Source organism: Anser cygnoides, chromosome 34, assembly GCF_040182565.1.
Source record: "Anser cygnoides isolate HZ-2024a breed goose chromosome 34, Taihu_goose_T2T_genome, whole genome shotgun sequence".
Classification (NCBI taxonomy): domain Eukaryota; kingdom Metazoa; phylum Chordata; class Aves; order Anseriformes; family Anatidae; genus Anser; species Anser cygnoides.
Genome location: NC_089906.1, coordinates 801,231 through 822,956, shown reverse-complemented (window position 1 = coordinate 822,956; position 21,726 = coordinate 801,231). Strand labels below are relative to the sequence as shown.

Sequence of the window (21,726 nt, the reverse complement as noted above, 5' to 3'; positions counted from 1 at the left end):
GGGGGTGGGGTTGGGGACATGGGACCTCGGGGTCTGGGGACGCAGGGGTGCTGGGCTTTGGGACCTTGGGGGGGGGTTTGGGACCGGGGGGTTTGGGACCGGGGGGTTTGGGTCCAGGGGGTTTGGGACCAGGGGGTTTGGGACCGGGGGGGGGGGTTGGGACATGGGGTGACCCCCCGACCCCGTCCCCAGCGCCCCCGCGCCCCCCATGGTGGCCAAGCTGGAGCGGCAGCTGGCCATCGAGCTGAAGGTGAAGGCGGGCGCCGAGACCCTCATCCAGACCTACGCCAGCGCCCCCGGCAAGGTGGGAGCCTCCCGGGGATGGGGGGCACCCCTGACCCCCAGACCCCCCTGACCCCCTGACCCCCCCCGACCCCCCCCAGGACCGGAGGCTGCTGCAGGCGGCGCAGCTGATGCTGCAGGACAGCAGGGCCAAGGTGGCCGGGATCCGGGCGCAGCTGCGCAGGGCGCAGGGGAGCCCCCCCGGGCACGGTGAGGCCTGGGGATGGGGGGGGGGGGGGGGTGGGGGGGGGGGGGGGTGGGGGGGTCGGGGTGGGGAGGAGAATGGGGAGAGTGGGGGGGGGGGCGTGGGGGCAGCGTGGGGATGGGGGGATTGAGGCAAGGTGGGGACATTATGGGGACATGGGGACGGGGGGGGGCGTGGGGGGGACATGGGGGGGGGCATGGGGGTGGGGGGGCGTGGGGGAGGAGAATGGGGAGAGTGGGGGGTAGGGGGGTGGGGGCAGCATGGGGATGGGGGGATTGGGGCAATACGGGGACATTATGGGGACATGGGGACGGGGACATTATGGGGACATTATGGGGACATGGGGATGGGGGGGGCATGGGGGGGGCATGGGGGGGACATGGGGGGGGCATGGGGGGGCTGGGGGGGTCGGGGTGGGGAGGAGAATGGGGAGAGTGGGGGGGGGGGGGCGTGGGGGCAGCGTGGGGATGGGGGGATTGGGGCAAGGTGGGGACATTATGGGGACATTATGGGGCCATGGGGATGGGGGGGGACATGGGGGGGGGGGACACACGGGGGGGACACCCTTGGGTGCCCCCGGCAGAGGCCGAGCGCTGGCTGGCGGAGCTGCGGCACCGCTTCCACGTGGAGCGCGCGGTGGCCGAGGGGGCCACCAACGTCCTGCGCCTGCTGGGGGCTTCGCGGGCCCCCCACCGGCACGGGCTGGCCGAGGTGCGACCCCCCCCGGGACCCCCCCCAACACCGGGACCCCCCCCCCAGCTGCTGGGGGCACCTGGGGGGTCCTGGGGGGGGCTTTGAGGGGGTCTCTGGGGGGCTTGGGGGGGTTCTGAGGGTTTGGGGGGGCACCTGGATTGGGGGTTTGGGGGTCGAGGGGGGTTCTGAGGGTTTGGGGGGCTCTTGTGGTATTGGGGGGCACCTGGGGGGTCTTGGGAGGGCTTTGAGGGGGGGTCTCTGGGGGGCTTGGGGGGGTTCTGAGGGGTTTGGGGGGGCACCTGGGGGGGGGGTTGGGGGGGGTCGAGGGGGGTTCTGAGGGTTTGGGGGGCTCTTGTGGTATTGGGGGGGCACCTGGGGGTCTTGGGGGGGCTTCTGAGGGTCTCTGGGGGGCTTGGGGGGGTTCTGAGGGTGTTGGGGGGCACCTGGGGGGTCTTGGGGGGCTTTGAGGGGGGTCTCTGGGGGGTCTGAGGGTTTTGGGGGGGGTCCTTGGGGGCTCCTTGGGGTCTTTGGGGGGGTCTTGGAGGGGATTTGGGGGGAGGGTCTTGGGGTGGCCTCTGGTGGCTTGGGAGGGGGATCAGGGTGGCCTTGGGGGGGGGTGGGCTTCTGGGGGGGGGGGGGGTGTCCCTAAAATTTTTGGGGGTGCCCCCGGGTGTCCCCCGGGCGTCCCTTGGGGTGCTCTTGGGGGGTCGTCCCCCCCCCCCCAGTTGGGGCTTCCCGAGCGGTCTCCGGCCCTTTTGAGGGGGGGTCCCTGCTCCCCCTTTCTGGGGTGCGACCCCCCCGGGCTTGTGTCTGTCCCCCCCCCCCAGGCCCAGCGGCGCCTGGCGGAGGCGGGGGAGCGCCTGGGGGTGCTGGGGGCGGCGCTGGAGGGGGCGCTGCGGGCGCTGCCCCCGAGCACCCGGCGCGGCCCCGCCTCCGCCAGGAGCTGGCCCCCCCGGCCCGGCGCCGCCCCCCCCGGCGCCGCCCCCCACGGCGGCTTCGGCAAGGCCACGCCCCTCACGGGTCAGTGCCGGGCACCCCCCCCAACGACCCCCCTAAATTCACACCCCCCCATCCAAGACACCCCCCCCCCCCAGGACCTCCCCGAGGATCCCCCCATCTAAGACCCCCCCCCCCAAAATTCCCCCCGACCCCCCCATCTAAGACCCCCCCCATATTTCTCCCCCCCAACCCCCTATCTAAGACCCCCCCCAAATTCCCCCCTTAAATTCCTACCCCCCCATCAAAGACACCCCCCCCCCCGGGATCTCCCCAAGGATCCCCCCATCTAAGACCCCCCCCCCAAATTCCCCCCCGACCCCCCATCTAAGACGCCCCCCAAAATTCCCCCCGACCCCCCATCTAAGACTCCCCCCGACCCCCCATCTAAGACCCCCCCCCCAAATTCACACACCCCCATCAAAGACACCCCCCCCCCCCCCAGGACCTCCCCGAGGATCCCCCCCCATCTAAGACCCCCCCCCCCAAAAAATTCCCCCCGACCCCCCCAATCTAAGACACCCCCCCAAATTCTCCCCGACCCCCATCTAAGACTCCCCCCGACCCCCCCATCTAAGACCCCCCCAAATTCCCCCCCGACCCCCCATCTAAGACCCCCCCCAAATTCCCCCACGACCCCCCCAAGACCCCCCCCAAATTCCCCCCGACCCCCCCATCTAAGAACCCCCCCCCCAAATTCCCCCCCGACCCCCCATCTAAGACCCCCCCCAAATTCCCCCCGACCCCCCCATCTAAGACCCCCCCCCCCAAATTCCCCCCGACCCCCCCATCTAAGACTCCCCTCCGACCCCCCCATCTAAGCCCCCCCCCCAATTCCCCCCTGACCCCCCCATCTAAGACCCCCCCCCCCCCCCCCCGACCCCCCCCATCTAAGACTCCCCCCGACCCCCCCATCTAAGACCCCCCCCAATTCCCCCCGACCCCCATCTAAGACCCCCCAAATTCCCCCCGACCCCCCATCTAAGACCCCCCCAAATTCCCCCCCGACCCCCCCATCTAAGACCCCCCCCCCCCCAAATTCCTCCCCAAGGATCCCCCTATCTAAGACCCCCAAATTCCCCCCGACCCCCCCATCTAAGACCCCCCAAATTCCCCCCGACCCCCCATCTAAGACCCCCCCAAATTTCCCCCCGACCCCCCCCATCTAAGACGCCCCCCCCCCAGATTTCTCCCCCCCCCGACCCCCCCCCCAAAATTCCCCCCCCCCCGACCTAACCCCAGTCTAAGACCCCCCCACCCCAGGACCCCTCCCCCAAAATGCCCCCCATCCAAGTTACCCCTCCTGCCCCCCCCCAAATGTCCCCAAGGATCCCCCCACCCAAGGACCCCCCCAAAAACTCCCCCCCCCGAGAACCCCTATCCAAGACCCCCCAAATCCCCCCAAGGATCCCCCCACCTCCCCTGACCCCCCCCCCCCCCCCCAAGATCCCCCCTCTAGGACCCCCCCCCCCCCCCAAAATCCCCCCCACAAGACCCCCTTATCCAAGACCCCCCCCCCCCCCTTCAGGACCCCCCCCCCCCCACCAAAACTCCCCAAGCATGCCCCCCCACCTTCCCCCCGGACCCCCCTCCCAGAGACCCTGGCATCCAGCCCCCCCCCAAAATCCCCCAGGACCCCCCCCCATCCCCCAGGACTTCTCCAAGACACCCCCAGAGACCCCCCCCCCCCAAATCTCCCCAGAGACCCCCCAGCGACCCAGTCATCCAACCCCCCCCCCAAATGTCCCCAAAGACCCCCCCGATACCCCCCCCCCCAAAGACCTGAGCATCCAGGACCCCCCAACCTCCCCAGGCCCCCCCCCCCCAAATGTCCCCATGTCCCCAAATGTCCCCAAATGCCCCCCCCCAAAAAAAAAAACCCTCCCGGTGCCCCCCCCAGGGACGCTGGAGGTGCTGGTGCTGGGCTGCAGCGAGCTGCTGGAGGCTGCCCCGGGCTGGAGGTGGGGGGCCCCCCCGGGGCCCCCGGCTTTCGGGGGCAGCACGGCCGCGGCGGCAGCCTGGGGGCTCGCCCCCCCGCGGGCTGAGGACCTCGGCGGTGAGTTTGGGGGGGGGGCTGGGGGGTCCTAAGGGGGTGGTTTGGGGTCCTGGGGGGGCTGGGGAGGGGTCCTGTGGGTGCTGGGGGGTCCCAGGGGGATATTTGGGGTCCCAGGGGGGCAGGGGGGTCCTAAGGGGCTGGGGGTCCCAGGGGGTATTTGGGGTCCCAGGGGGGTTGGGGGGTCCTAAGGGGGCTCGGGGGGTCCCAGGGGGTGGTTCGGGTCCCAGGGGGGCTGGGGGAGGGTCCTAAGGGTGCTGGGGGGGTCTCAGGGGTGGTTGGGGTCCTGGGGGGCGGGGGGGGGTCCTAAGGGTGCTTGGGGGGGTCCCAGGGGGATATTTGGGGTCCCGGGGGGTTGGGGGGGGGGTCCTAAGGGGGCTGGGGGGGGTCTCAGGGGGTGGTTCGGGTCCCAGGGGGGGGTTGGGGGGGTCCTATGGGTGCTGAGGGGGTCCCAGGGGGATATTTGGGGTCCCAGGGGGGCTGGGGGGGGGGTCCTAAGAGAGGGCTGGGGGGGGTCCCAGGGGAGTGGTATTTGGGGTCCCAGGGGGGGTTGGGGAGGGTTCCTATGGGTGCTGGGGGGGTCCCAGGGGGATATTTGGGGTCCCAGGGGGGTGGTTGGGGTCCCAGGGGGGCTGGGGGGTCCTAAGGGTGCTGGGGGGGTCCCAGGGGGTGGTTCGGGTCCTGGGGGGGGGGGGGGGTCCTAAGGGTGCTCGGGGGGGTCCCAGGGGGGTATTTGGGGTCCCAGGGGGTGGTTCGGGTCCCAGGGGGGCTGGGGGAGGGGTCCTGTGGGTGCTGGGGGGGGTCCCAGGGGGATATTTGGGGTCCCAGAGGGGGATGGGGGGGGTCCCAGGGGGGTTGGGGGGGGGGGGGGGGTCCTGGGGTGCTGGGGGGGTCCCAGGGGGTGGTTGGGGTCCTGGGGGGCTGGGGGGGGTCCTAAGGGTGCTTGGGGGGGTCCCAGGGGGTATTTGGGGTCCCAGGGGGTGGCTGGGGTCCCGGGGGGCTGGGGGGGGTCCTATGGGTGCTGGGGGGGTCCCAGGGGGTGGTTCGGGTCCCAGGGGGGCTGGGGGGGTCCTAAGGGTGCTGGGGGGTCCCAGGGGGTATTTGGGGTCCCAGGGGGGTGGTTGGGGTCCCGGGGGGGGGGCTGGGGGGTCCTAGGGGGCTGGGGGGGGGGGTCCCAGGGGGGTATTTGGGGTCCCAGGGGGGCTGGGGGGTCCTAAGGGTGCTGGGGGGTCCCAGGGGGATGTTTGGGGTCCCAGAGGGGGCTGGGGGGTCCTAAGGGGGCTGGGGGGGTTCCAGGGGGTATTTGGGGTCCCAGGGGGTGCTGGGGGGGTCCCAGGGGGATATTTGGGGTCCCAGGGGGGTGGTTGGGGTCCCAGGGGGGATTGGGGGGTCCTATGGGTGCTGGGGGGGTCCCAGGGGGTATTTGGGGTCCCAGAGGGGGCTGGGGGGGGTCCCAGGGGGTGGTTGGGGTCGTGGGGGGCGGGGGGGGGGGGTCCTAAGGGTGCTGGGGGGGGGGGGTCCCAGGGGCGGGGGCTGGGGGGTTCCTATGGGTGCTGGGGGGGGGGGGTCCCAGGGGGGTCCCATGAGGTGCTGTGGGGGTCCCAGGGCAATTTTGGGGGTCCCATGTGGGGCTGGGGGGGGGGGGGTCACCCGGTGCCGGGAGGAGGCAGGGGACGTCGGGCGGCCCTGGGGGTGCTGGCGGGGGGGGGGGGGGGCCAGTCCTGAGGGGGGGTGGGGCGGTTGTGGGGGGGTTTATGGGGGGGGGTCCCAGCTGTGCCCCCCCCCCCCCCCCCCAGAGGTGAGCGTGGAGCTGCGGGTGGACAACGCGGTGGTGGCGCAGACCGGCTGGCGCCCCCGGCCCCCGCGCCTGGGAGCAGCGCTTCTGCCTGCAGCTGCAGCGGGTGAGCCCCCGGGACCCCCCCCGGGTAACCCCCCCGTGTGCCCCCCCCCACCGTGTTCCCCCCACCCCGCCCCTCCCCATATCCCCCCGTGCGCTCCCCAGGGCCCCCTGCAGCTCTCCAGGGGGCAGCCACCACGTGAGCCCCGTGCAAGCCTCGTGCAAGCCTCGTGCAAGCCTCGTGCAAGCTTCATGCAAGCCTTGTGCAAGCCTTGTGCAAGCCTTGTGCAAGCTTTGTGCAAGCTTCGTGCAAGCCTTGTGCAAGCCCCGTGCAAGCTTCGTGCAAGCCTCGTGCAAGCCTCATGCAAGCTTCGTGCAAGCCTTGTGCAAGCCTCGTGCAAGCTTCGTGCAAGCCTTGTGCAAGCCCCGTGCAAGCTTCGTGCAAGCCTCGTGCAAGCCTCATGCAAGCTTCGTGCAAGCCTTGTGCAAGCCCCACGTGACCTGTGCACGCCCCACAAGTTGTGCAAGCTGTGCAAGCCCTGTGCAAGCCCCATGTGAGCTGTGCAAGCTCTGTGAATTGTGCAAGCCCCACACGAGCTGTGCAAGCCCCGTGTGAGCTGTGCAAGCCCTGTGAGAAGTGTGCAAGCCCCACACGAGCTGTGCAAGCCCCGTGTGAGCTGTGCAAGCGCTGTGAATTGTGCAAGCCCCACACGAGCTGTGCAAGCCCCGTGTGAGTTGTGCAAGCCCCGTGTGAGCTGTGCAAGCCCCGTGCAAGCCCCACATGAGCAGTGCAAGCCCCACACGAGCTGTGCAAGCTCCGTGCAAGCCCCGTGCAATCCACCTGTGACTTGTGCAAACCCCATGTGAGTCGTGCAAGCCCCGTGCAAGCCCCACCCAAGCTGTGCAAGCCCCGTGCGAGCTGTGCAAGCCTCGCACGAGTTGTGCAAGCCCCATGCGAGCCGTGCAAGCCCTGTGCAAGCCCCACCTAAGCTGTGCAAGACCCGTGTGAGGTGTGTGAGCCTCATGCAATCCCCACGCGAGCCGTGCAAGCCCCGTGCGAGCCACACGTGACTTGTGCAAACTCTGCAAGCCCCACGCGAGTCGTGCAAGCCCCGTGCAAGCCCCACCTAAGCTGTGCAAGCCCCATGCAAGCCCTGTGCAAGCCACACGTGACTTGTGCAAACTCTGCAAGCCCCACGTGAGTCGTGCAAGCCCCATGCAAGCCCCACCTAAGCTGTGCAAGCCCCGTTTGAGGTGCGCGAGCCTCATGCAAGCCCCACACGAGCCGTGCAAGCCCCGTGCAAGCCCCATGCGAGCCACACATGACTTGTGCAAGCTGTGCAAGCCCCGTGCAAGCCCCGTGCAATCCACATGTGACTTGTGCACACTGTGCAAGCCCACGTGAGTCGTGCAAGCCCCGTGCAAGCCCCACCCAAGCTGTGCAAGCCCCATGTGAGGTGTGCAAGCCTCATGCAAGCCCCACGCGAGCTGTGCAAGCCACGTGCAAGCCCCACCTAAGCTGTGCAAGCCCCGTGCGAGCTGTGCAAGCCTTGCATGAGTTGTGCAAGCTCTGTGCAAGCTGTGCAAGCCCCATGCAAGCCCTGTGCAAGCCACACGTGACTTGTGCAAACTCTGCAAGCCCCACGCGAGCCGTGCAAGCCCTGTGCGAGCCCCGTGCAAGCCACACGTGACTTGTGCAAGCTGTGCAAGCCGCGTGCGAGCTGTGCAAGCCTCGCATGAGTTGTGCAAGCTCTGTGCAAGCCGTGCGAGCCCCGTGCAAGCCCCGTGCGAGGTGTGTGAGCCTCGTGCAAACCCCATGCTAAGCCGTGCAAGCCCCAGGAGAGGCACGCAAGCCCCGTGCAAGCCCCATGTGAGGCGTGCAAGCCCCGTGCAAGCCCTGTGCGAGGCGTGCAAGCCCCGTGCGAGGCCGAGCGTGTTGCAGGCGCGGGAGCTGGAGGTGGGCGTGCGGCGCCGTGCCGGGCTGGTGGCCCTGGGCTGGCTGCGGCTGGAGGAGCTGGGGGCCGGGGGGCGCGGAGCCTGCGCCTCGCGAGCCCCAGGGGGGCTGCAGCTGGAGGTGGGGGCGGGGGGGGGGGGCGTGGGGGCCGGGGGTAGGGGGCGTGAGGACACGGTGGGGGGGACATGGGGGGACTTGGGGGGGGGCTATAGGGGACATGGAAGTTTGGGGGGGGGGATATGGGGGGATATGGGGGGGGGGTATGGGGGTGTAGGGGACATGGGGGGGTCTGGGGGACATGGGGGGGGTCACAGGGGGCTATGGGGGACATGGGGGGCTATAGGGGATGTGGGGGGGCTATGGGGACATGGGGGCTATAGGGGATGTGGGGGGGCTATGGGGACATGGGGGGGCTATAGAGGATGTTGGGGGACATGGGGGGGCTATAGGGGACACGGGGGGGGGTCACGGGGGCTATGGGGGACAGGGGGGCTATAGGGGATGGGGGGGGGGCTCTGGGGGACATGGGGGGTCACAGGGGGCTATAGGGGACATGGGGGCTATAGGGGATGTGGGAGGACATGGGGGGGCTATAGGGGACACGGGGGGGTCACAGGGGGCTATAGGGGGTGTGGAGGGATTGGGGGGGGGGTCTAGAACCCCGGGGGCTGGCTTGGGAGTAGGGGCAGAGGTGATGGGGGGGGGCACACGCACTTTGGGGGCAGATAAGGGGAATTTGGGGGTGTTGGTTGGGGGATGGGGGTCCCAGCTGTGGGCCGTGGGGGCCGTGTGCCCCCCGCCCCTTGTGCCCCCCCCCCAGGTGACTTTCAGCAACCCGGTGATGGAGCCGGTGCCCCGGCTGCAGCGGCAGCGCAAAGTCTTCTCCAAGCAGCAGGGTGGGTGTGCAAGGGGGGGGGGGCGTGCAAGGGGGGGGTGGGCGTGCAAGGGGTCCTCGTGCAAGAGGGGGGCATGGAAGGGGGCCTGGTGTAAAGGGTTCTCGTGCAAAGGTGGGGGGGGGCATGTACGGGGTTGTCCTGCAAGGGGTCTTTGTGCAAAGGGGTAATTGTGCAAGGGGGAGGCGTGCGAGGGGTCCTCGTGCAAGAGGGCCTTGTGCAACGGGGGGGGGCATGGATGGGGTCGTGGTGTAAAGGGTTCTTGTGCAATAGCTGGTGGGGGGGGGGCATGTATGGGACTGTCCTGCAAGGAATCGTTGTGCAAAAGGGTCCTCGTGCAAGGGGTACTTGTGCAAGGGGTCCTCGTGCAAGGGGGGGGACACGCAAGGGGTCCTTGTGCAAGGGATTCTTGTGCGAAGCAGTGGACGTGCAAGATGGGCTGGGGGGGGATAACCGTGCAAGAGGGGGTGGGGGCAGCCAGACGGGCCCTCGTGCAAGGCCCTCGTGCAAGGCCCTCGTGCAAGGCCCTCGTGCAAGGCCTCGTGCGAGGGCCGTGCCCCCCTCCCCCCCAGGCAAGGCCTTCCTGCGCGCGGGGCAGATGAACATCGACTTCGCCACCTGGGCCCGGCTCCTGCGGCGCCTCCTGCCCGGCCCCCGGGACCCCCCCGCCGACCCCCGGAGCCCCCCCGGGGCCCCCGAGCAGCCCCCGGCCTCCCCCGTGAGTGGGGGGGGGGCTGGGGGGACCCCAAGGGGGGGGGGGGGGGGGCAGCATTGAGGACCCCCATGGGGGGGGGGGGGTTGGGGATGGGGGGGCTCCTTGCCCCCCCCCCCTTTTGCCCTGAGCCCCCCCCGATCCCCAGGCCCCCCCCCCCCCCCCACCTTGTGCCCCCCCCTCCCCCCCCAGGGCCGTGGAGCAGCCGAAATCCGAGGGGGCCCCCAAGGAGCCGGGGGGCGCAGGAGCAGGGGGGGTCCGAGCAGCCGGTGAGGACCCCCAAATCCCGGGGGGGCTATAGGGCCCCCCCAGCCCCCCCCATTGCTTCCCCCTCCCATTTCCCCTTGGGGTGGGGGACACGACCCTAAGAGCATGCCCCCCCCCCCCCCAAAAGGGGGGCTGCTGTGGGGGTGTCCCGTCCCCCCCCTTTTTTGGGCATGGGCTGGGGGGGTAAGGGGGGGTCTGACCCCCATGTCCCCCCCCCCAAAAAAAAAAAAAAGGCTGACACGGAGCCGGAGGCACCCAAAGGGGACAGCAGCGGCCCGGGGGCAGCGCCCTGAGCAGGTGAGGGGGGGGCCGGGACCCCCAGGACCCCCCCCCCAAACCCCAATGCCCCCCCCATACCCCCAATGCCCCCCCGACCCCCCAATGCCCCCCCCTCCCCTATCCCCCTCCCAACCCCAAAACCTCGGGACCCCCCTCCCATCCCAAGGCCTCCCAGGTGTGCAGGGGGGGGATATTGAGGGGGGGGGGGCCTTGGGGCCCCCCTCACCCCCCTGTGCCCCCCCCCCCCCAGGACCCCCCCTTCAGCATCGACGACTTCCGCTTCCTGGCGGTGCTGGGACGGGGCCACTTCGGCAAGGTGGGGGGGACATGGGGGGGGGGACACGGGGGGGGGGGGACATGGGGGGACGGGGGGACATGGGGGGTACGGGGGGACATGGGGGGGGCATGGGGGGGGGCACAGATGGCGGGAGGGGACGCGGTTGGGACGTGGTGGCAGGAGGGGACCCTGGGGGGGGGGGGGGGGCACATAAGAGTGGCAGGGGGTGACATGGGGGGGGGCAGGGGGTGACACGGGGGGGGGGGGCAGGGGTGACACGGGGGGGCAGGGGGTGACATGGGGGGCAGGGGGTGACATGGGGGGCAGGGGGTGACATGGGGGTAGGGGGTGACACAGGGGGGGCAGGGGGGGCAGGGGGGTAGGGGTTGACATGGGGGGGCAGGGGGTGACACGGTGGCAGGGGGCAACACGGGGGGGCAGAAGGTGACACGGGGTGGCGGGGGGGTGACAGGGTGACAGTGGCAGGGGGTGGCAGGGGGGTGACACCGGGTGGCAGGGGGTGACAGGGTGACAGTGGCAGGGGGGTGACACCCAATGGGGGTGACACCGCAGGGGGTGACAGGAGGTGACCGTGGCAGGGGGTGGCAGGGGGTGACACGGGGGGCAGGGGGCAGGGGTGACAGGGTGACGGTGGCAGGGGTGACACCGGGGGGCAGGGGGTGGCGGGAGGTGACACGGGGTGGCAGGGGGTGACACCGGGGGTGCTGGTGTTGGGGGGGGGGTGACACCGGGCGGCAGTGGCACAGGGCGGCGGGAGGTGACAGGGGGTGAGGTGACACGGGGTGAGGTGACCCGGTGACCCGGTGACCCGGTGACCTGGTGACCCGGTGGTGACCCGGTGACCCGGTGACCTGGTGACCCGGTGACCTGGTGACCCGGTGACCTGGTGACCCGGTGACCCGCAGGTGCTGCTGGTGGAGCACGCGGCCTCGGGCGAGCTGTTCGCCATGAAGGCGCTGAAGAAGGGCGACGTGCTGGCGCGGGACGAGCTCGAGAGGTGCATGCAAGGGGGGGGGGCGTGCACACATGTGTGCAAAGAGGGGCATGAACACGTTTGTGCAAAGAGGGGGGGCAGAAGCTGGGTGTATGCAAGGGGGGGGGGCTGCAGGCACACGTGTGCGCAAATGAGGGGGTGCACAGCTGTGTGCGTGCAGGGCTGTGGGCGTGCAAATGCCAGGTGTGTGCAGGTGGGGGCGCACGCGTGTGCATGCAGGGGGTGGGCGTGCAAATGCCAGATGCATGTAAGGGGGGGGTGCACACACACCTGCATGCAAGGGGTGTGTGTGTGTGCGCGTGCAAATGTCAGGTGTGTGCACACAAGCATGTAAAAGTGTGTGCAAGTGCCAGGCGTGTGCAAGGGGGGTGTGTGCACATGCATGCGTGCGTGCAAAGAGGGGTTGCAGCTGCCAGGAGCATGCAACAGTGGGGTGCATTTGCACAAGTGCATGCAAGGGTGGGTGTGCAAATGCCAGGTGCGTGCAAGGGGCGGTGCACACCCCTATGTGCATGCACGGGGGAGGGGTGTGTGCACTAGCCCATGTGCATGCGGGGGGGGGCGTGCATTTGCACACATGCACGCAGGAGGGGGTTGCAGCTGCCAGGTGCATGCAAAGGCGGGGGTGCGTTTGCACAAGTGCATGCAAGGGTGGGTGTGCAAGTGCCAGGTGTGTGCAAGGGGCGGTGCACACTCCCATGTACATGCACAGGGGTGTGCACTAGCACATGTGCATGCAAGGGGGGGTGCATTTGCACACATGCACGCAGGAGGGGCTTGCAGCTGCCAGGTGCATGCAACGGGGGGCACGCACCCACTCGTGCACGCACCAGAGGGGCACGCAAGCCCCCTGGTGCAAGGGGGTGTGCACCCATCCGCCCCCCCCCCCCCCCCCCCCAACCCCGTGTGCCCCCCCCAGCCTGCTGTGCGAGAGGCGGGTGCTGGCGCTGGCGGGGCGGCGGCGCACCCCTTCCTGGTGGGGCTGCGCGGGTGCCTGCAGACCCCCCAGCACCTCTGCCTGCTGCTGGAGCACGCGCCCGGCGGGGACCTCATGATGCACATCCACTGCGGCGTCTTCGGGGAGCCCCGCGCTGCGTGCGTGGGGGGGGCACGGGGGGGGGGGGGGGGGCTCGGGGGGGAGAACCCATGGGGGGCACCCATGGGGGGAGAACCCATGGGGGGAAGCATTCATTGGGGGGTAGCACCCATGGGGGGGGGGGGGGTAGCACCCATTGGGGGGGCACCCATGGGGAGGAGAACCCATGGGGAGGAGAACCCATGGGGGGGCACCCATGGGGGAGGAGAACCCATTGGGGGGAGCGTTCATTGGGGGGGGGCACCCATGGGGGGAGCAGCCATGGGGGGGCACCCATGGGGGTGGAGAACCCATGGGGGGGGGGGGCACCCATGGGGGGGGAAACCCATTGGGGGGGCACCCATGGGGGAGGAGAACCCATGGGGGGGAGCATTCACTGGGGGGGGTGGGCACCCATGGGGGGAGCAGCCATGGGGGAGAACCCATGGGGGGAAGCATTCATTGGGGGGTAGCACCCATGGGGGGGGGGGGGGTAGCACCCATTGGGGGGGCACCCATGGGGGAGAACCCATGGGGGGGGCACCCATGGGGGCAGAGAACCCATTGGGGGGAGCGTTCATTGGGGGGGGGGGGCACCCATGGGGGAAGCACCCATGGGGGGGAGCACCCATGGGGGGGGCAGGACCCAATGGGGGGGAGAACCCACTGGAGGGGGCAGCCTATGGCGGGGGAGCAACTGGGGGGGTGTCTCAGGGTTTTGGGGGACTCAAGGGGTTGGGGGGGGCAGCAGCTCCTCCCCCACGTCCTGCCGCACCCCCCGTGACCCCCCCTTTGATGCCCCCCCAGGTTTTACGCCGCCTGCGTGGTCCTGGGCCTGCAGTTCCTGCACGAGCACAAAATCATCTACAGGTGGGGAGCGCCCCCCCGGACCCCCGGGACCCCTCCAGGACCCCCCCCCCAAAACCTCAGGACCCCCTGAACCCCTCAGACCCCCCTGAACCACCCATAACCCAAAGAACCCCCCCCCCAGACCCCCAGGACCCCCCAGAAACCCCCCTTAAACACCCAGGACCCCCAGGACCCCCCTGAGCCCCCTGGACCCCCCCCCCCAGGACCCCTTGGGACCCCCAGGACCCCCCCAAAACCCCAGGACCCCCCGAACCCCTCAGACCCCCTGAACCACCCAGAACCCCCGAACCCCCACCCAGACCCCCAGGACCCCCCAGGAACCCCCTTAAACACCCAGGACCCCCCAGGACCCCCCTGAGCCCCCTGGACCCCCCCCCAGGACCCCTTGGGACCCCCCAGGACCCCCGAACCCCTCCACAAACCCTCAGCCCCCCAACCCGCCCCCCCGACCCCCAGGACCCCCAGACCCCCCCCCCGAACCACCCAGGACCCCCAGAACCCCCCCAGAGCCCTAGGACCCCCCAAATCCCCCAGAACCCCAGGAAATCCCCACCGCCCCCCCCCCCAGACCACCAGGACCCCCCCAGGACCCCTCCAGGAACCCCCAAACCCCCCCAGCCCCCCCCCAGCCCCCAAGCCCCCCCAAATGCCCCCCCCCAAGCCTGCCCCTAGGCATTGCCCCCCCCGGGAGGGGCTGACCCCTCTGTGCCCCCCCCCCGCGTCCCCCCAGAGACCTCAAGCTGGACAACTTGCTGCTGGACCGCGAGGGGTACGTGAAGATCGCCGACTTCGGGCTCTGCAAGGAAGGTGGGCACTGGGGGGCACTGGGGGCACTGGGGAGGGCACTGGGAGGCACGGGGGGGCACTGGGAGGCACTGGGGAGGCACTGGGAGGCACTGGGAGGCACTGGGGGGCACTGGGAGGCACTGGGGGGCACTGGGAGGCACTGGGAGGCACTGGGGGGGCACTGGGAGGCACTGGGAGGCACTGGGGGGCACTGGGAGGCACTGGGGGGCACTGGGAGGGACTGGGGAGGCCTTCAGGGGGCACTGGGAGGGACTGGGAGGCCTTCAGGGGGCACTGGGAGGCACTGGGAGGCACTGGGAAGCACTGGGGGGTACTGGGAGGGACTGGGAGGCCTTCAGGGGGCACTGGGAGGCACTGGGGGGCACTGGGGGGCACTGGGGGGGCACTGGGAGGGACTGGGAGGCACTGGGAGGCACTGGGGGGACACTGGGAGGCACTTGGAGGCACTGGGGGGGTACTAGAAGATAGTGGGGGGCACTGGGAGGCACTGGGGGTCACTGGGAGGCACTGGGAGGCACTGGGGGGCACTGGGAGGCACTGGGGGGCACTGGGAGGGACTGGGAGGCCTTCAGGGGGCACTGGGAGGCACTGGGAGGCACTGGGAGGCACTGGGGGGGCACTGGGAGGGACTGGGAGGCCTTCAGGGGGCACTGGGAGGCACTGGGAGGGCACTGGAAGACAGTGGGGGGCACTGGGAAGCACTGGGAGGCACTGGGGAGGCACTGGGGGGCACTGGGGAGGCACTGGGAGGCACTGGGGGGGCACTGGGAGGCACTGGGGGGTACTGGAAGATAGTGGGGGGCACTGGAGGCACTGGGGGGCACTGGGAGGCACTGGGGGGCACTGGGAGGCACTGGGGAGGCACTGGAAGGCACTGGGGGGCACTGGGGGGCACTGGGAGGCACTGGGGGCACTGGGAGGCACTGGAAGGCCTCAGGGGGGTACTGGGAGATACTGGGGGCCGCGGGGGGGAACTGGAAGATACTGGGAGGAACTGGGAGGATCATAGGGTCTCCTGGGGGGACAAACTGGGAGGCCATGGCTCTTACTGGGGGGCCGTGGTGCTTACTGGGGGGCACTGGGAGGCACCGGGGCCCCGCCCACTGTGGGGTCCCCCCAGGGATGGGCTTCGGGGACCGCACCAGCACCTTCTGCGGGACCCCCGAGTTCCTGGCCCCCGAGGTGCTGACGGAGGCGTCCTACACGCGGGCGGTGGACTGGTGGGGGCTGGGGGTGCTGCTCTACGAGATGCTGGTGGGCGAGGTGAGCGGGGGGAGCCGGGGGGGGTCCTGGGGGTCCTGGGGGGGGGTCCTGGGGGGTCCTGGGGGTCCTGGGGGGTCCTGGGGGTCCTGGGGGGGGTCCTGGGGGGTCCTGGGGGGACTGGTGGGGGCTGGGGGTGCTGCTCTACGAGATGCTGGTGGGCGAGGTGAGCGGGGGGGGGCCGGGGGGGGGTCCTGGGGGGTCCTGGGGGGTCCTGGGGGGTCCTGGGGGGTCCTGGGGGGGTTGAGGGGGTCCTAGGGGGGTCCTGGGGGGTTTGGGGGGACTGGGGGGACTGGTGGGGGCTGGGGGTGCTGCTCTACGAGATGCTGGTGGGCGAGGTGAGCGGGGGGGGGGTCCGGGGGGGTCCTGGGGGGTCCTGGGGGGTCCTGGGGGTCCTGAGGGGTTTTGGGGGGGGGTTGGGGGGGGGGTTCTGGGGGGTTTGGGGGGACTGGGGGGACTGGTGGGGGCTGGGGGTGCTGCTCTACGAGATGCTGGTGGGCGAGGTGAGCGGGGGGGGGGGCCGGGGGGAGTCCTGGGGGGTCCTGGGGGGTCCTGGGGGGTCCTGGGGGGGTTGAGGGGGTCCTGGGGGTCCTGGGGGGTCCTGGGGGTTTGGGGGTTTTGGGGGTTGGGGGGTTCTGGGGGTTGGGAGGGGTTGGGGGGTCTGGGGGGCAGTGTTGGGGGTACTTGGGGGGTGGGGGGGGTCTAGAGGAATTGGGGGCTCCTGGGGGGGTTTGGGGAGCACCCTGAGGGGGTCTGGGGGCAGTTGGGGGGTCCTGAGGGGGAGGGTCCTGGGGGGTGGGGGGTCCCGCGGGGGTGCCCCATGGCGCGGCCGCCCCCAGTCGCCGTTCCCGGGGGACGAGGAGGAGGAGGTGTTCGACAGCATCGTCAACGAGGAGGTGCGCTACCCCCGCTTCCTCAGCTGCCCCGCCATCGGCATCATGCGCAGGGTGAGCCCCGCGCCCCAAAAACTGCACCCCGAAACGCCCGCCCCGAAACCGGCACCCCAAAAACGCGCACCCCGAAACGCCCGCCCCAAAACCTGCACCCCAAAACCGGCACCCCAAAAACTGCACCCCAAAACGCCCGCCCCGAAGCCTGCACCCCGAAACTGGCACCCCAAAAACATGCACCCCAAAATGCCCACCCCAAAACCAGCACCCCAAAAACACGCACCCCAAAATGCCCACCCCAAAACCAGCACCCCAAAAACACGCACCCCGAAACGCCTGCCCCAAAACTGGCACCCCAAAACACGCACCCCGAAACGCCCACCCCAAAACCGGCACCCTGAAACTGGCACCCCAAAAACACACACCCCGAAACGCCCGCCCCAAAAACTGCACCCCAAAAACACGCACCCTGAAACGCCCGCCCCGAAACACCCACCCCGAAACCGGCACCCCAAAACCTGCACCCCAAAACTGGCACTCCAAAAAACTGCACCCGGAAACACCCACCCCAAAACCTGCACCCCAAAAAACGCACCCCGAAACGCCCGCCCCAAAAACTGCACCCCAAAAACACGCACCCTGAAACGCCCACCCCAAAACCGGCACCCCGAAACCTGACCCCAGAACTAGCAGCCCAAAAACATGCACCCCAAAACACCCACCCCAAAACCTGCACCCCGAGCCCAGGACCCCAAAACCTGCACCCCAAAACCGGCACCCCAAAACCCGCACCCTGAAACTGGCACCCCCAAAACACGCACCCTGAAACGCCCACCCCAACACCTGCACCCGAAACCGGCACCCCAAAAACACGCACCCTGAAACACCCACCCCAACACCTGCACCCCAAAACCTGCACCCTGAAACTGGCACCCCAAAAACACGCACCCCGAAACTCCCACCCCAAAACCAGCACTCCGAAACTGGCACCCCAAAACTGGCACCCCAAAACCTGCACCCCAAAACTGGCACCCCAAAAACACGCACCCCGAAACACCCACCCCAAAACCGGCACCCCAAAACCGGCACCCCGAAACCTGCACCCTGAAACCTGCACCCCAAAACCTGTAGCCCAAAACCGGCACCCCAAAACTGGCACCCCAAAAAACGCAGCCCGAAACACCCACCCCAAAACCTGCACCCCGAAACCGGCACCCCGAAACCGGCACCCCGAAACCCGCACCTCAAAACTGGCACCCCAAAAACACGCACACCGAAACCGGCACTCCGAAACTGGCACCCCAAAACCTGCACCCTGAAACCGGCACCCCGAGACTGGCACCCCAAAACTGGCACCCCAAAAACACGCACCCCGAAACACCCACCCCAAAACTGGCACCCTGAAACCTGCACCCCGAAACCCACACCCCAAATCGCGCACCCTGAAACCTGCACCCCATAAACACGCAGCCCAAAACCCGACACCCCCAAGACCCCCACCCCTGCACCCCAAAACCCTGCACCCCAACCCCCCCCACCCCCTGCACCCCAAAACCCTGCACCCCAAAACTCCCCCCCCTGCACCCCAACCCTCCCGTCTCACACCCAGGCCCATTATTTATGTTTGCCCCCCCCGGGGGGTTTTGGGGTCCCCCCGACCCCGGGGGGGGTTTGGGGTCCCCCCGACCCCGGGGGGTTTTGGGGTCCCGCTGACCCCCCTTGCCCCCCAGCTGCTGCGCAGGAACCCCGAGCGGCGGCTGGGCGCGGGGGAGCGCGACGCCGAGGACGTGAAGCGGCAGCCCTTCTTCAGGGTGCGCCCCCCCCCCGACCCCCCCCCCGACCCCCGTGTCCCTTGGGACCCCCCCCCCCCCATGTCCCTGCCCCCCCCCCCCATTGTCCCTTTACCCCCCCATATCCCCTGCCCCCCCCCCCCCCGAGTCCCTGATGCCCCCCCCCCGTCCCCTGATCCCCCCATTGCCCCCCCATCCCTTGGGAGCCCCCCCCCCAACTCCCCCCTACCGGGACCCCCCCATGTCCCCCCCCCCACATTCCCTTCTCCGTGTCACTCTAACGACCCCCAGAGACCCCCCCATGTCCCCTTCCCCCCCCCACCCCCTCGGGACCCCCCCCCAGCTTCTCCCCCCCCCGACCCCCATTCACCCCCCAGTATCCCCTGGACCCCCCCAGCCCCCCCCCCGCCATTATCCCTTGCCCCCCCAACATTCCCCCGACCCCCCCATCTCCCCCTAAATCCCCAGGACCCCCCCCCCCCCCCCAAATCCCATTCCCCCCCCCCAAATCCCATCCCCCCCCCATACCCCCCTCAGTATCCCCTGGAGCCCCCCAATCCCCCCCCCCCCCCCATGTCCCTTGGGACCCCCCAACCCCACCCCCCATTCCCTGCCCCCCATTGTCCCTTACCCCCCCATGACCCCCCCATAACCCCTGGCCCCCCCAATCCCATCCCCCCTGCCCCCCCACCCCCCATTTCCCTTGGGACCCCCCAAACCCACCCCCCACCCCCTGCCCCCCCATTGCCCCTTACCCCCCCCCCGACCCCCCCATAACCCCTGGACCCCCCAATCCCATCCCCCCAACCTCCCCCACCCCCCATTTCCCTTACCCCCCCACAATCCGCCCCCCCATTGCCCCTTACCCCCGACCCCCCCATACCCCCTGCCCCCCAACCCCACCCCCCTGCCCCCCCCATTTCCCTTAGGACCCCCCAACCCCCCCCCATTCCCTGCCCCCCCCATTGCCCCTTACCCCCCACGACCCCCCATACCCCCTGCACCCCCAACCCCATCCCCCCTTGCCCCCCCACCCCCCATTTCCCTTGGGACCCCCCCAACCCCCCCCCCACCCCCTGCCCCCCATTGCCCCTTACCCCCCCCACGACCCCCCCATACCCCCTGCCCCCCCAACCCCACCCCCCTGCCCCCCCCCGCCCCCCCCCCCACCCCCATTCCCCCCCCCCCCCCCATCCCCAAGCAGCCCCAAGAGGGGCCCATTTATTTTTTTTTTTTCGGGGGGGGTCTCACCCCGTGCCCCCCCCCCAGAACATGGCCTGGGAGGAGCTGCTGGGCCGCCGCCTGCCCCCCCCCTTCGTGCCGGTGCTGGGGGGGCCGCGCGACGTCAGCAACTTCGACGCCGAGTTCACGGCGGAGGCGCCGCTGCTGACCCCCCCCCGCGAGCCCCGGCCCCTCGGCCCCCAGGAGCAGGCGGCCTTCAGGGCCTTCGACACGGCTTAGAGCTGGGGGGGGGCACCCCTAAAATCACCTGCCCCCCCCCCCAGCACCCCAAAATGCCCCTCAAACCCCTCCTGGGTTGCCCCACGGACCCCTCTATTCCCCCCCCCCATATTATCTCAGGGATCCCCCCCCCAATACCCTGCCCCCCCAAAATGCGTCACCCCCCCCACCCAAAATGCCTGCCCCCCCATATGCCTGCCCCCCAAATTCCTGCCCCCCCCAAATTCCTGCCCCCCCCCAAATTCCTGCCCCCCCCCAAATTCCTGCCCCCCCCCCCAAAATGCCTACCCCCCCAAATTCCTTCCCCCCCCCCCATCCGTGCCTCAGTTTCCCCACTGGGGAATTCCCCCCAAAAGGGGGCACCGAGCAACCCCCCCAAACCCTGCCCCCCCCCCCCCAATTGGAGATTTTGGGGTGCAAATGCGGGGGGGGGGGGCAATTAAAATAAGGACCTGTGCCCATGAGCTGTGTGTGTGTGTTTGGGGGGGGGGGGGGGAGACCCCCCGGATACCCCAATTTTGGGGGGTTTGGGGGGGGGGCAATAACCACCAAAATGGGCTTTTTTGGGCGTTTTTATTTCAAAAATAGACTATTATAGAAATTTTCGGGCCCCCCACCCCACCCCGCGTGCCCCCCCCGGGGGGCAGCTGCCGTCCCCGCGGCGTGCGAGCGGCCCCTGGTGCGAGGCCCTCGTGCGAGGCCGGGTGGGCTCTGGGAGGGGGGGGGGCTCCTGTACCGTGTCGTGCCCCCCCCCCCACCCCCAAATCCCGCCGTGCGAGGTCCTCGTGCAAGGCTCTGGGGTGAGGTCCTCGTGCAAGGCTCATCCTTGTGCGAGGCCCCTGATTGTACAAGATCCTTGTGTGATGTCCTCGTGCAAGGCTTGTCCTCGTGCAAGGTCCTTGTGCAAGGCTCATCCTTGTGCGAGGCCCCTGATTGTACAAGATCCTTGTGTGATGTCCTCGTGCAAGGCTTGTCCTCGTGCAAGGTCCTTGTGCAAGGCTCATCCTTGTGCGAGGCCCCTGATTGTACAAGCAAGATCCTTGTGTGATGTCCTCGTGCAAGGCTTGTCCTCGTGCAAGGTCCTTGTGCAAGGTCTTCATGCAAGGCTCTTCCTTGTGCAAGGTCCTTGTGCAAGGCTCATCCTCGTGCAAGGTCCTCATGTGAGGGTCATCCTTGTGCGAGGTCTTCATGCAAGGCTCATCCTTGTGCAAGGCTCATCCTTGTGCAAGGCTTGTCCTCACGCCAGGTCCTTGCCCGAGGCTCATCCTGGTGTGAGGTCCTCGTGCAAGATCCTCGTGTGAGGCTCTTCCTCGTGCAAGGTCCTCGTGCAAGGTCCTCATCCTCATGCGAGGTCCTCGTGTGAGGTTCATTCTCATGCGAAGTCCTTGTGCAAGAGGCTCATCCTCGTGTAAGGTCCTTGTGTGAGGCTCATCCTTGTGCGAGATCCTTGTTCGAGGTCCTTGTGCAAGGTCTTCGTGCGAGGCTCATCCTCATGCAAGGCTTGGCCACACACCAGGTCCTTGCACAAGGCTCATCCTCATGCGTGTTCCTTGTGCAAGATCCTCGTGCAAGGTCTCCGTGCAAGGCCTGTCCTCGTGCAAGGCTCATCCTCACACAAGGTCCTTGCACGAGGCTCATCCTCAGGCGAGATCCTCGTGCGAGGCCCATCCTTGTGTGAGGCTTGTCCTTGTGCAAGGTCCTCGCATGAAGCTCATCCTTGTGCAAGATCCTTGTGCAAGGTCTTCTTTCAAGGCTTGTCCTTGTGCAAGGCTCATCCTCGCGCCAGCTCCTTGCACGAGGCTCACCCTCGTGCGAGGTCTTCTTTCAAGGCTTGTCCTTGTGCAAGGCTCACACTCGCGCCAGCTCCTTGCACGAGGCTCACCCTCGTGCGAGGTCTTCTTTCAAGGCTTGTCTTGTGCAAGGCTCATCCTCGTGCCAGCTCCTTGCACGAGGCTCATCCCCGTGCGAGATCTTCATGCAAGGCTTGTCCTTGTGCAAGGCTCATCCTCGCGCCAGCTCCTTGCACGAGGCTCATCCCCGTGCAAGATCCTCGTGTGAGAGGCCCCTCCTCGTGCAAACCTCACATGAGACCCCCGAGAGCCTCGCACGA

The 21,726-nt window shown here is 69.4% G+C and overlaps 2 protein-coding genes and 1 long non-coding RNA gene across 4 annotated transcripts; 2 read left to right on the top strand and 1 right to left on the bottom strand.

Annotated features, from left to right (window-relative positions):
• Positions 1-183: 183 nt before the first annotated feature.
• On the top strand, positions 184-19,826 carry LOC136788226 (serine/threonine-protein kinase N1-like). The gene is given in 21 exon segments (XM_066986398.1): positions 184-304; positions 384-492; positions 1,071-1,198; positions 2,008-2,200; positions 4,077-4,232; positions 6,026-6,083; positions 6,085-6,130; positions 8,009-8,140; positions 8,841-8,916; positions 9,486-9,561; positions 9,563-9,631; positions 10,355-10,487; positions 11,375-11,466; positions 12,383-12,414; positions 12,417-12,558; positions 13,346-13,408; positions 14,139-14,215; positions 15,336-15,478; positions 16,315-16,422; positions 18,096-18,176; positions 19,425-19,826. Coding segments are annotated over 21 exon segments (2,202 nt in total). The 5' UTR covers positions 184-208; the 3' UTR covers positions 19,617-19,826.
• On the bottom strand, positions 14,572-15,255 carry LOC136788219 (uncharacterized; the record flags this gene model as incomplete). The annotated part of the gene is made up of 3 exons (XM_066986386.1): positions 15,245-15,255; positions 14,981-15,138; positions 14,572-14,672 (listed from the first exon to the last, which is right to left on the bottom strand). Coding segments are annotated over exons 1-3 (270 nt in total), but the record flags the coding sequence as incomplete, so codon positions are not given.
• Positions 19,827-20,181: 355 nt separating the features above from the next.
• On the top strand, positions 20,182-21,667 carry LOC136788263 (uncharacterized). 2 transcript variants are annotated; one of them, XR_010827142.1, is made up of 4 exons: positions 20,182-20,584; positions 20,696-20,862; positions 21,133-21,312; positions 21,586-21,667. It is a non-coding gene; the product is annotated as an uncharacterized lncRNA (long non-coding RNA). The 2 variants fall into 2 exon arrangements; XR_010827143.1 differs by lacking the exon at positions 21,133-21,312 and adding an exon at positions 21,403-21,432 and having other exon boundaries at positions 21,586-21,637.
• The last annotated feature ends 59 nt before the right edge of the window (positions 21,668-21,726 follow it).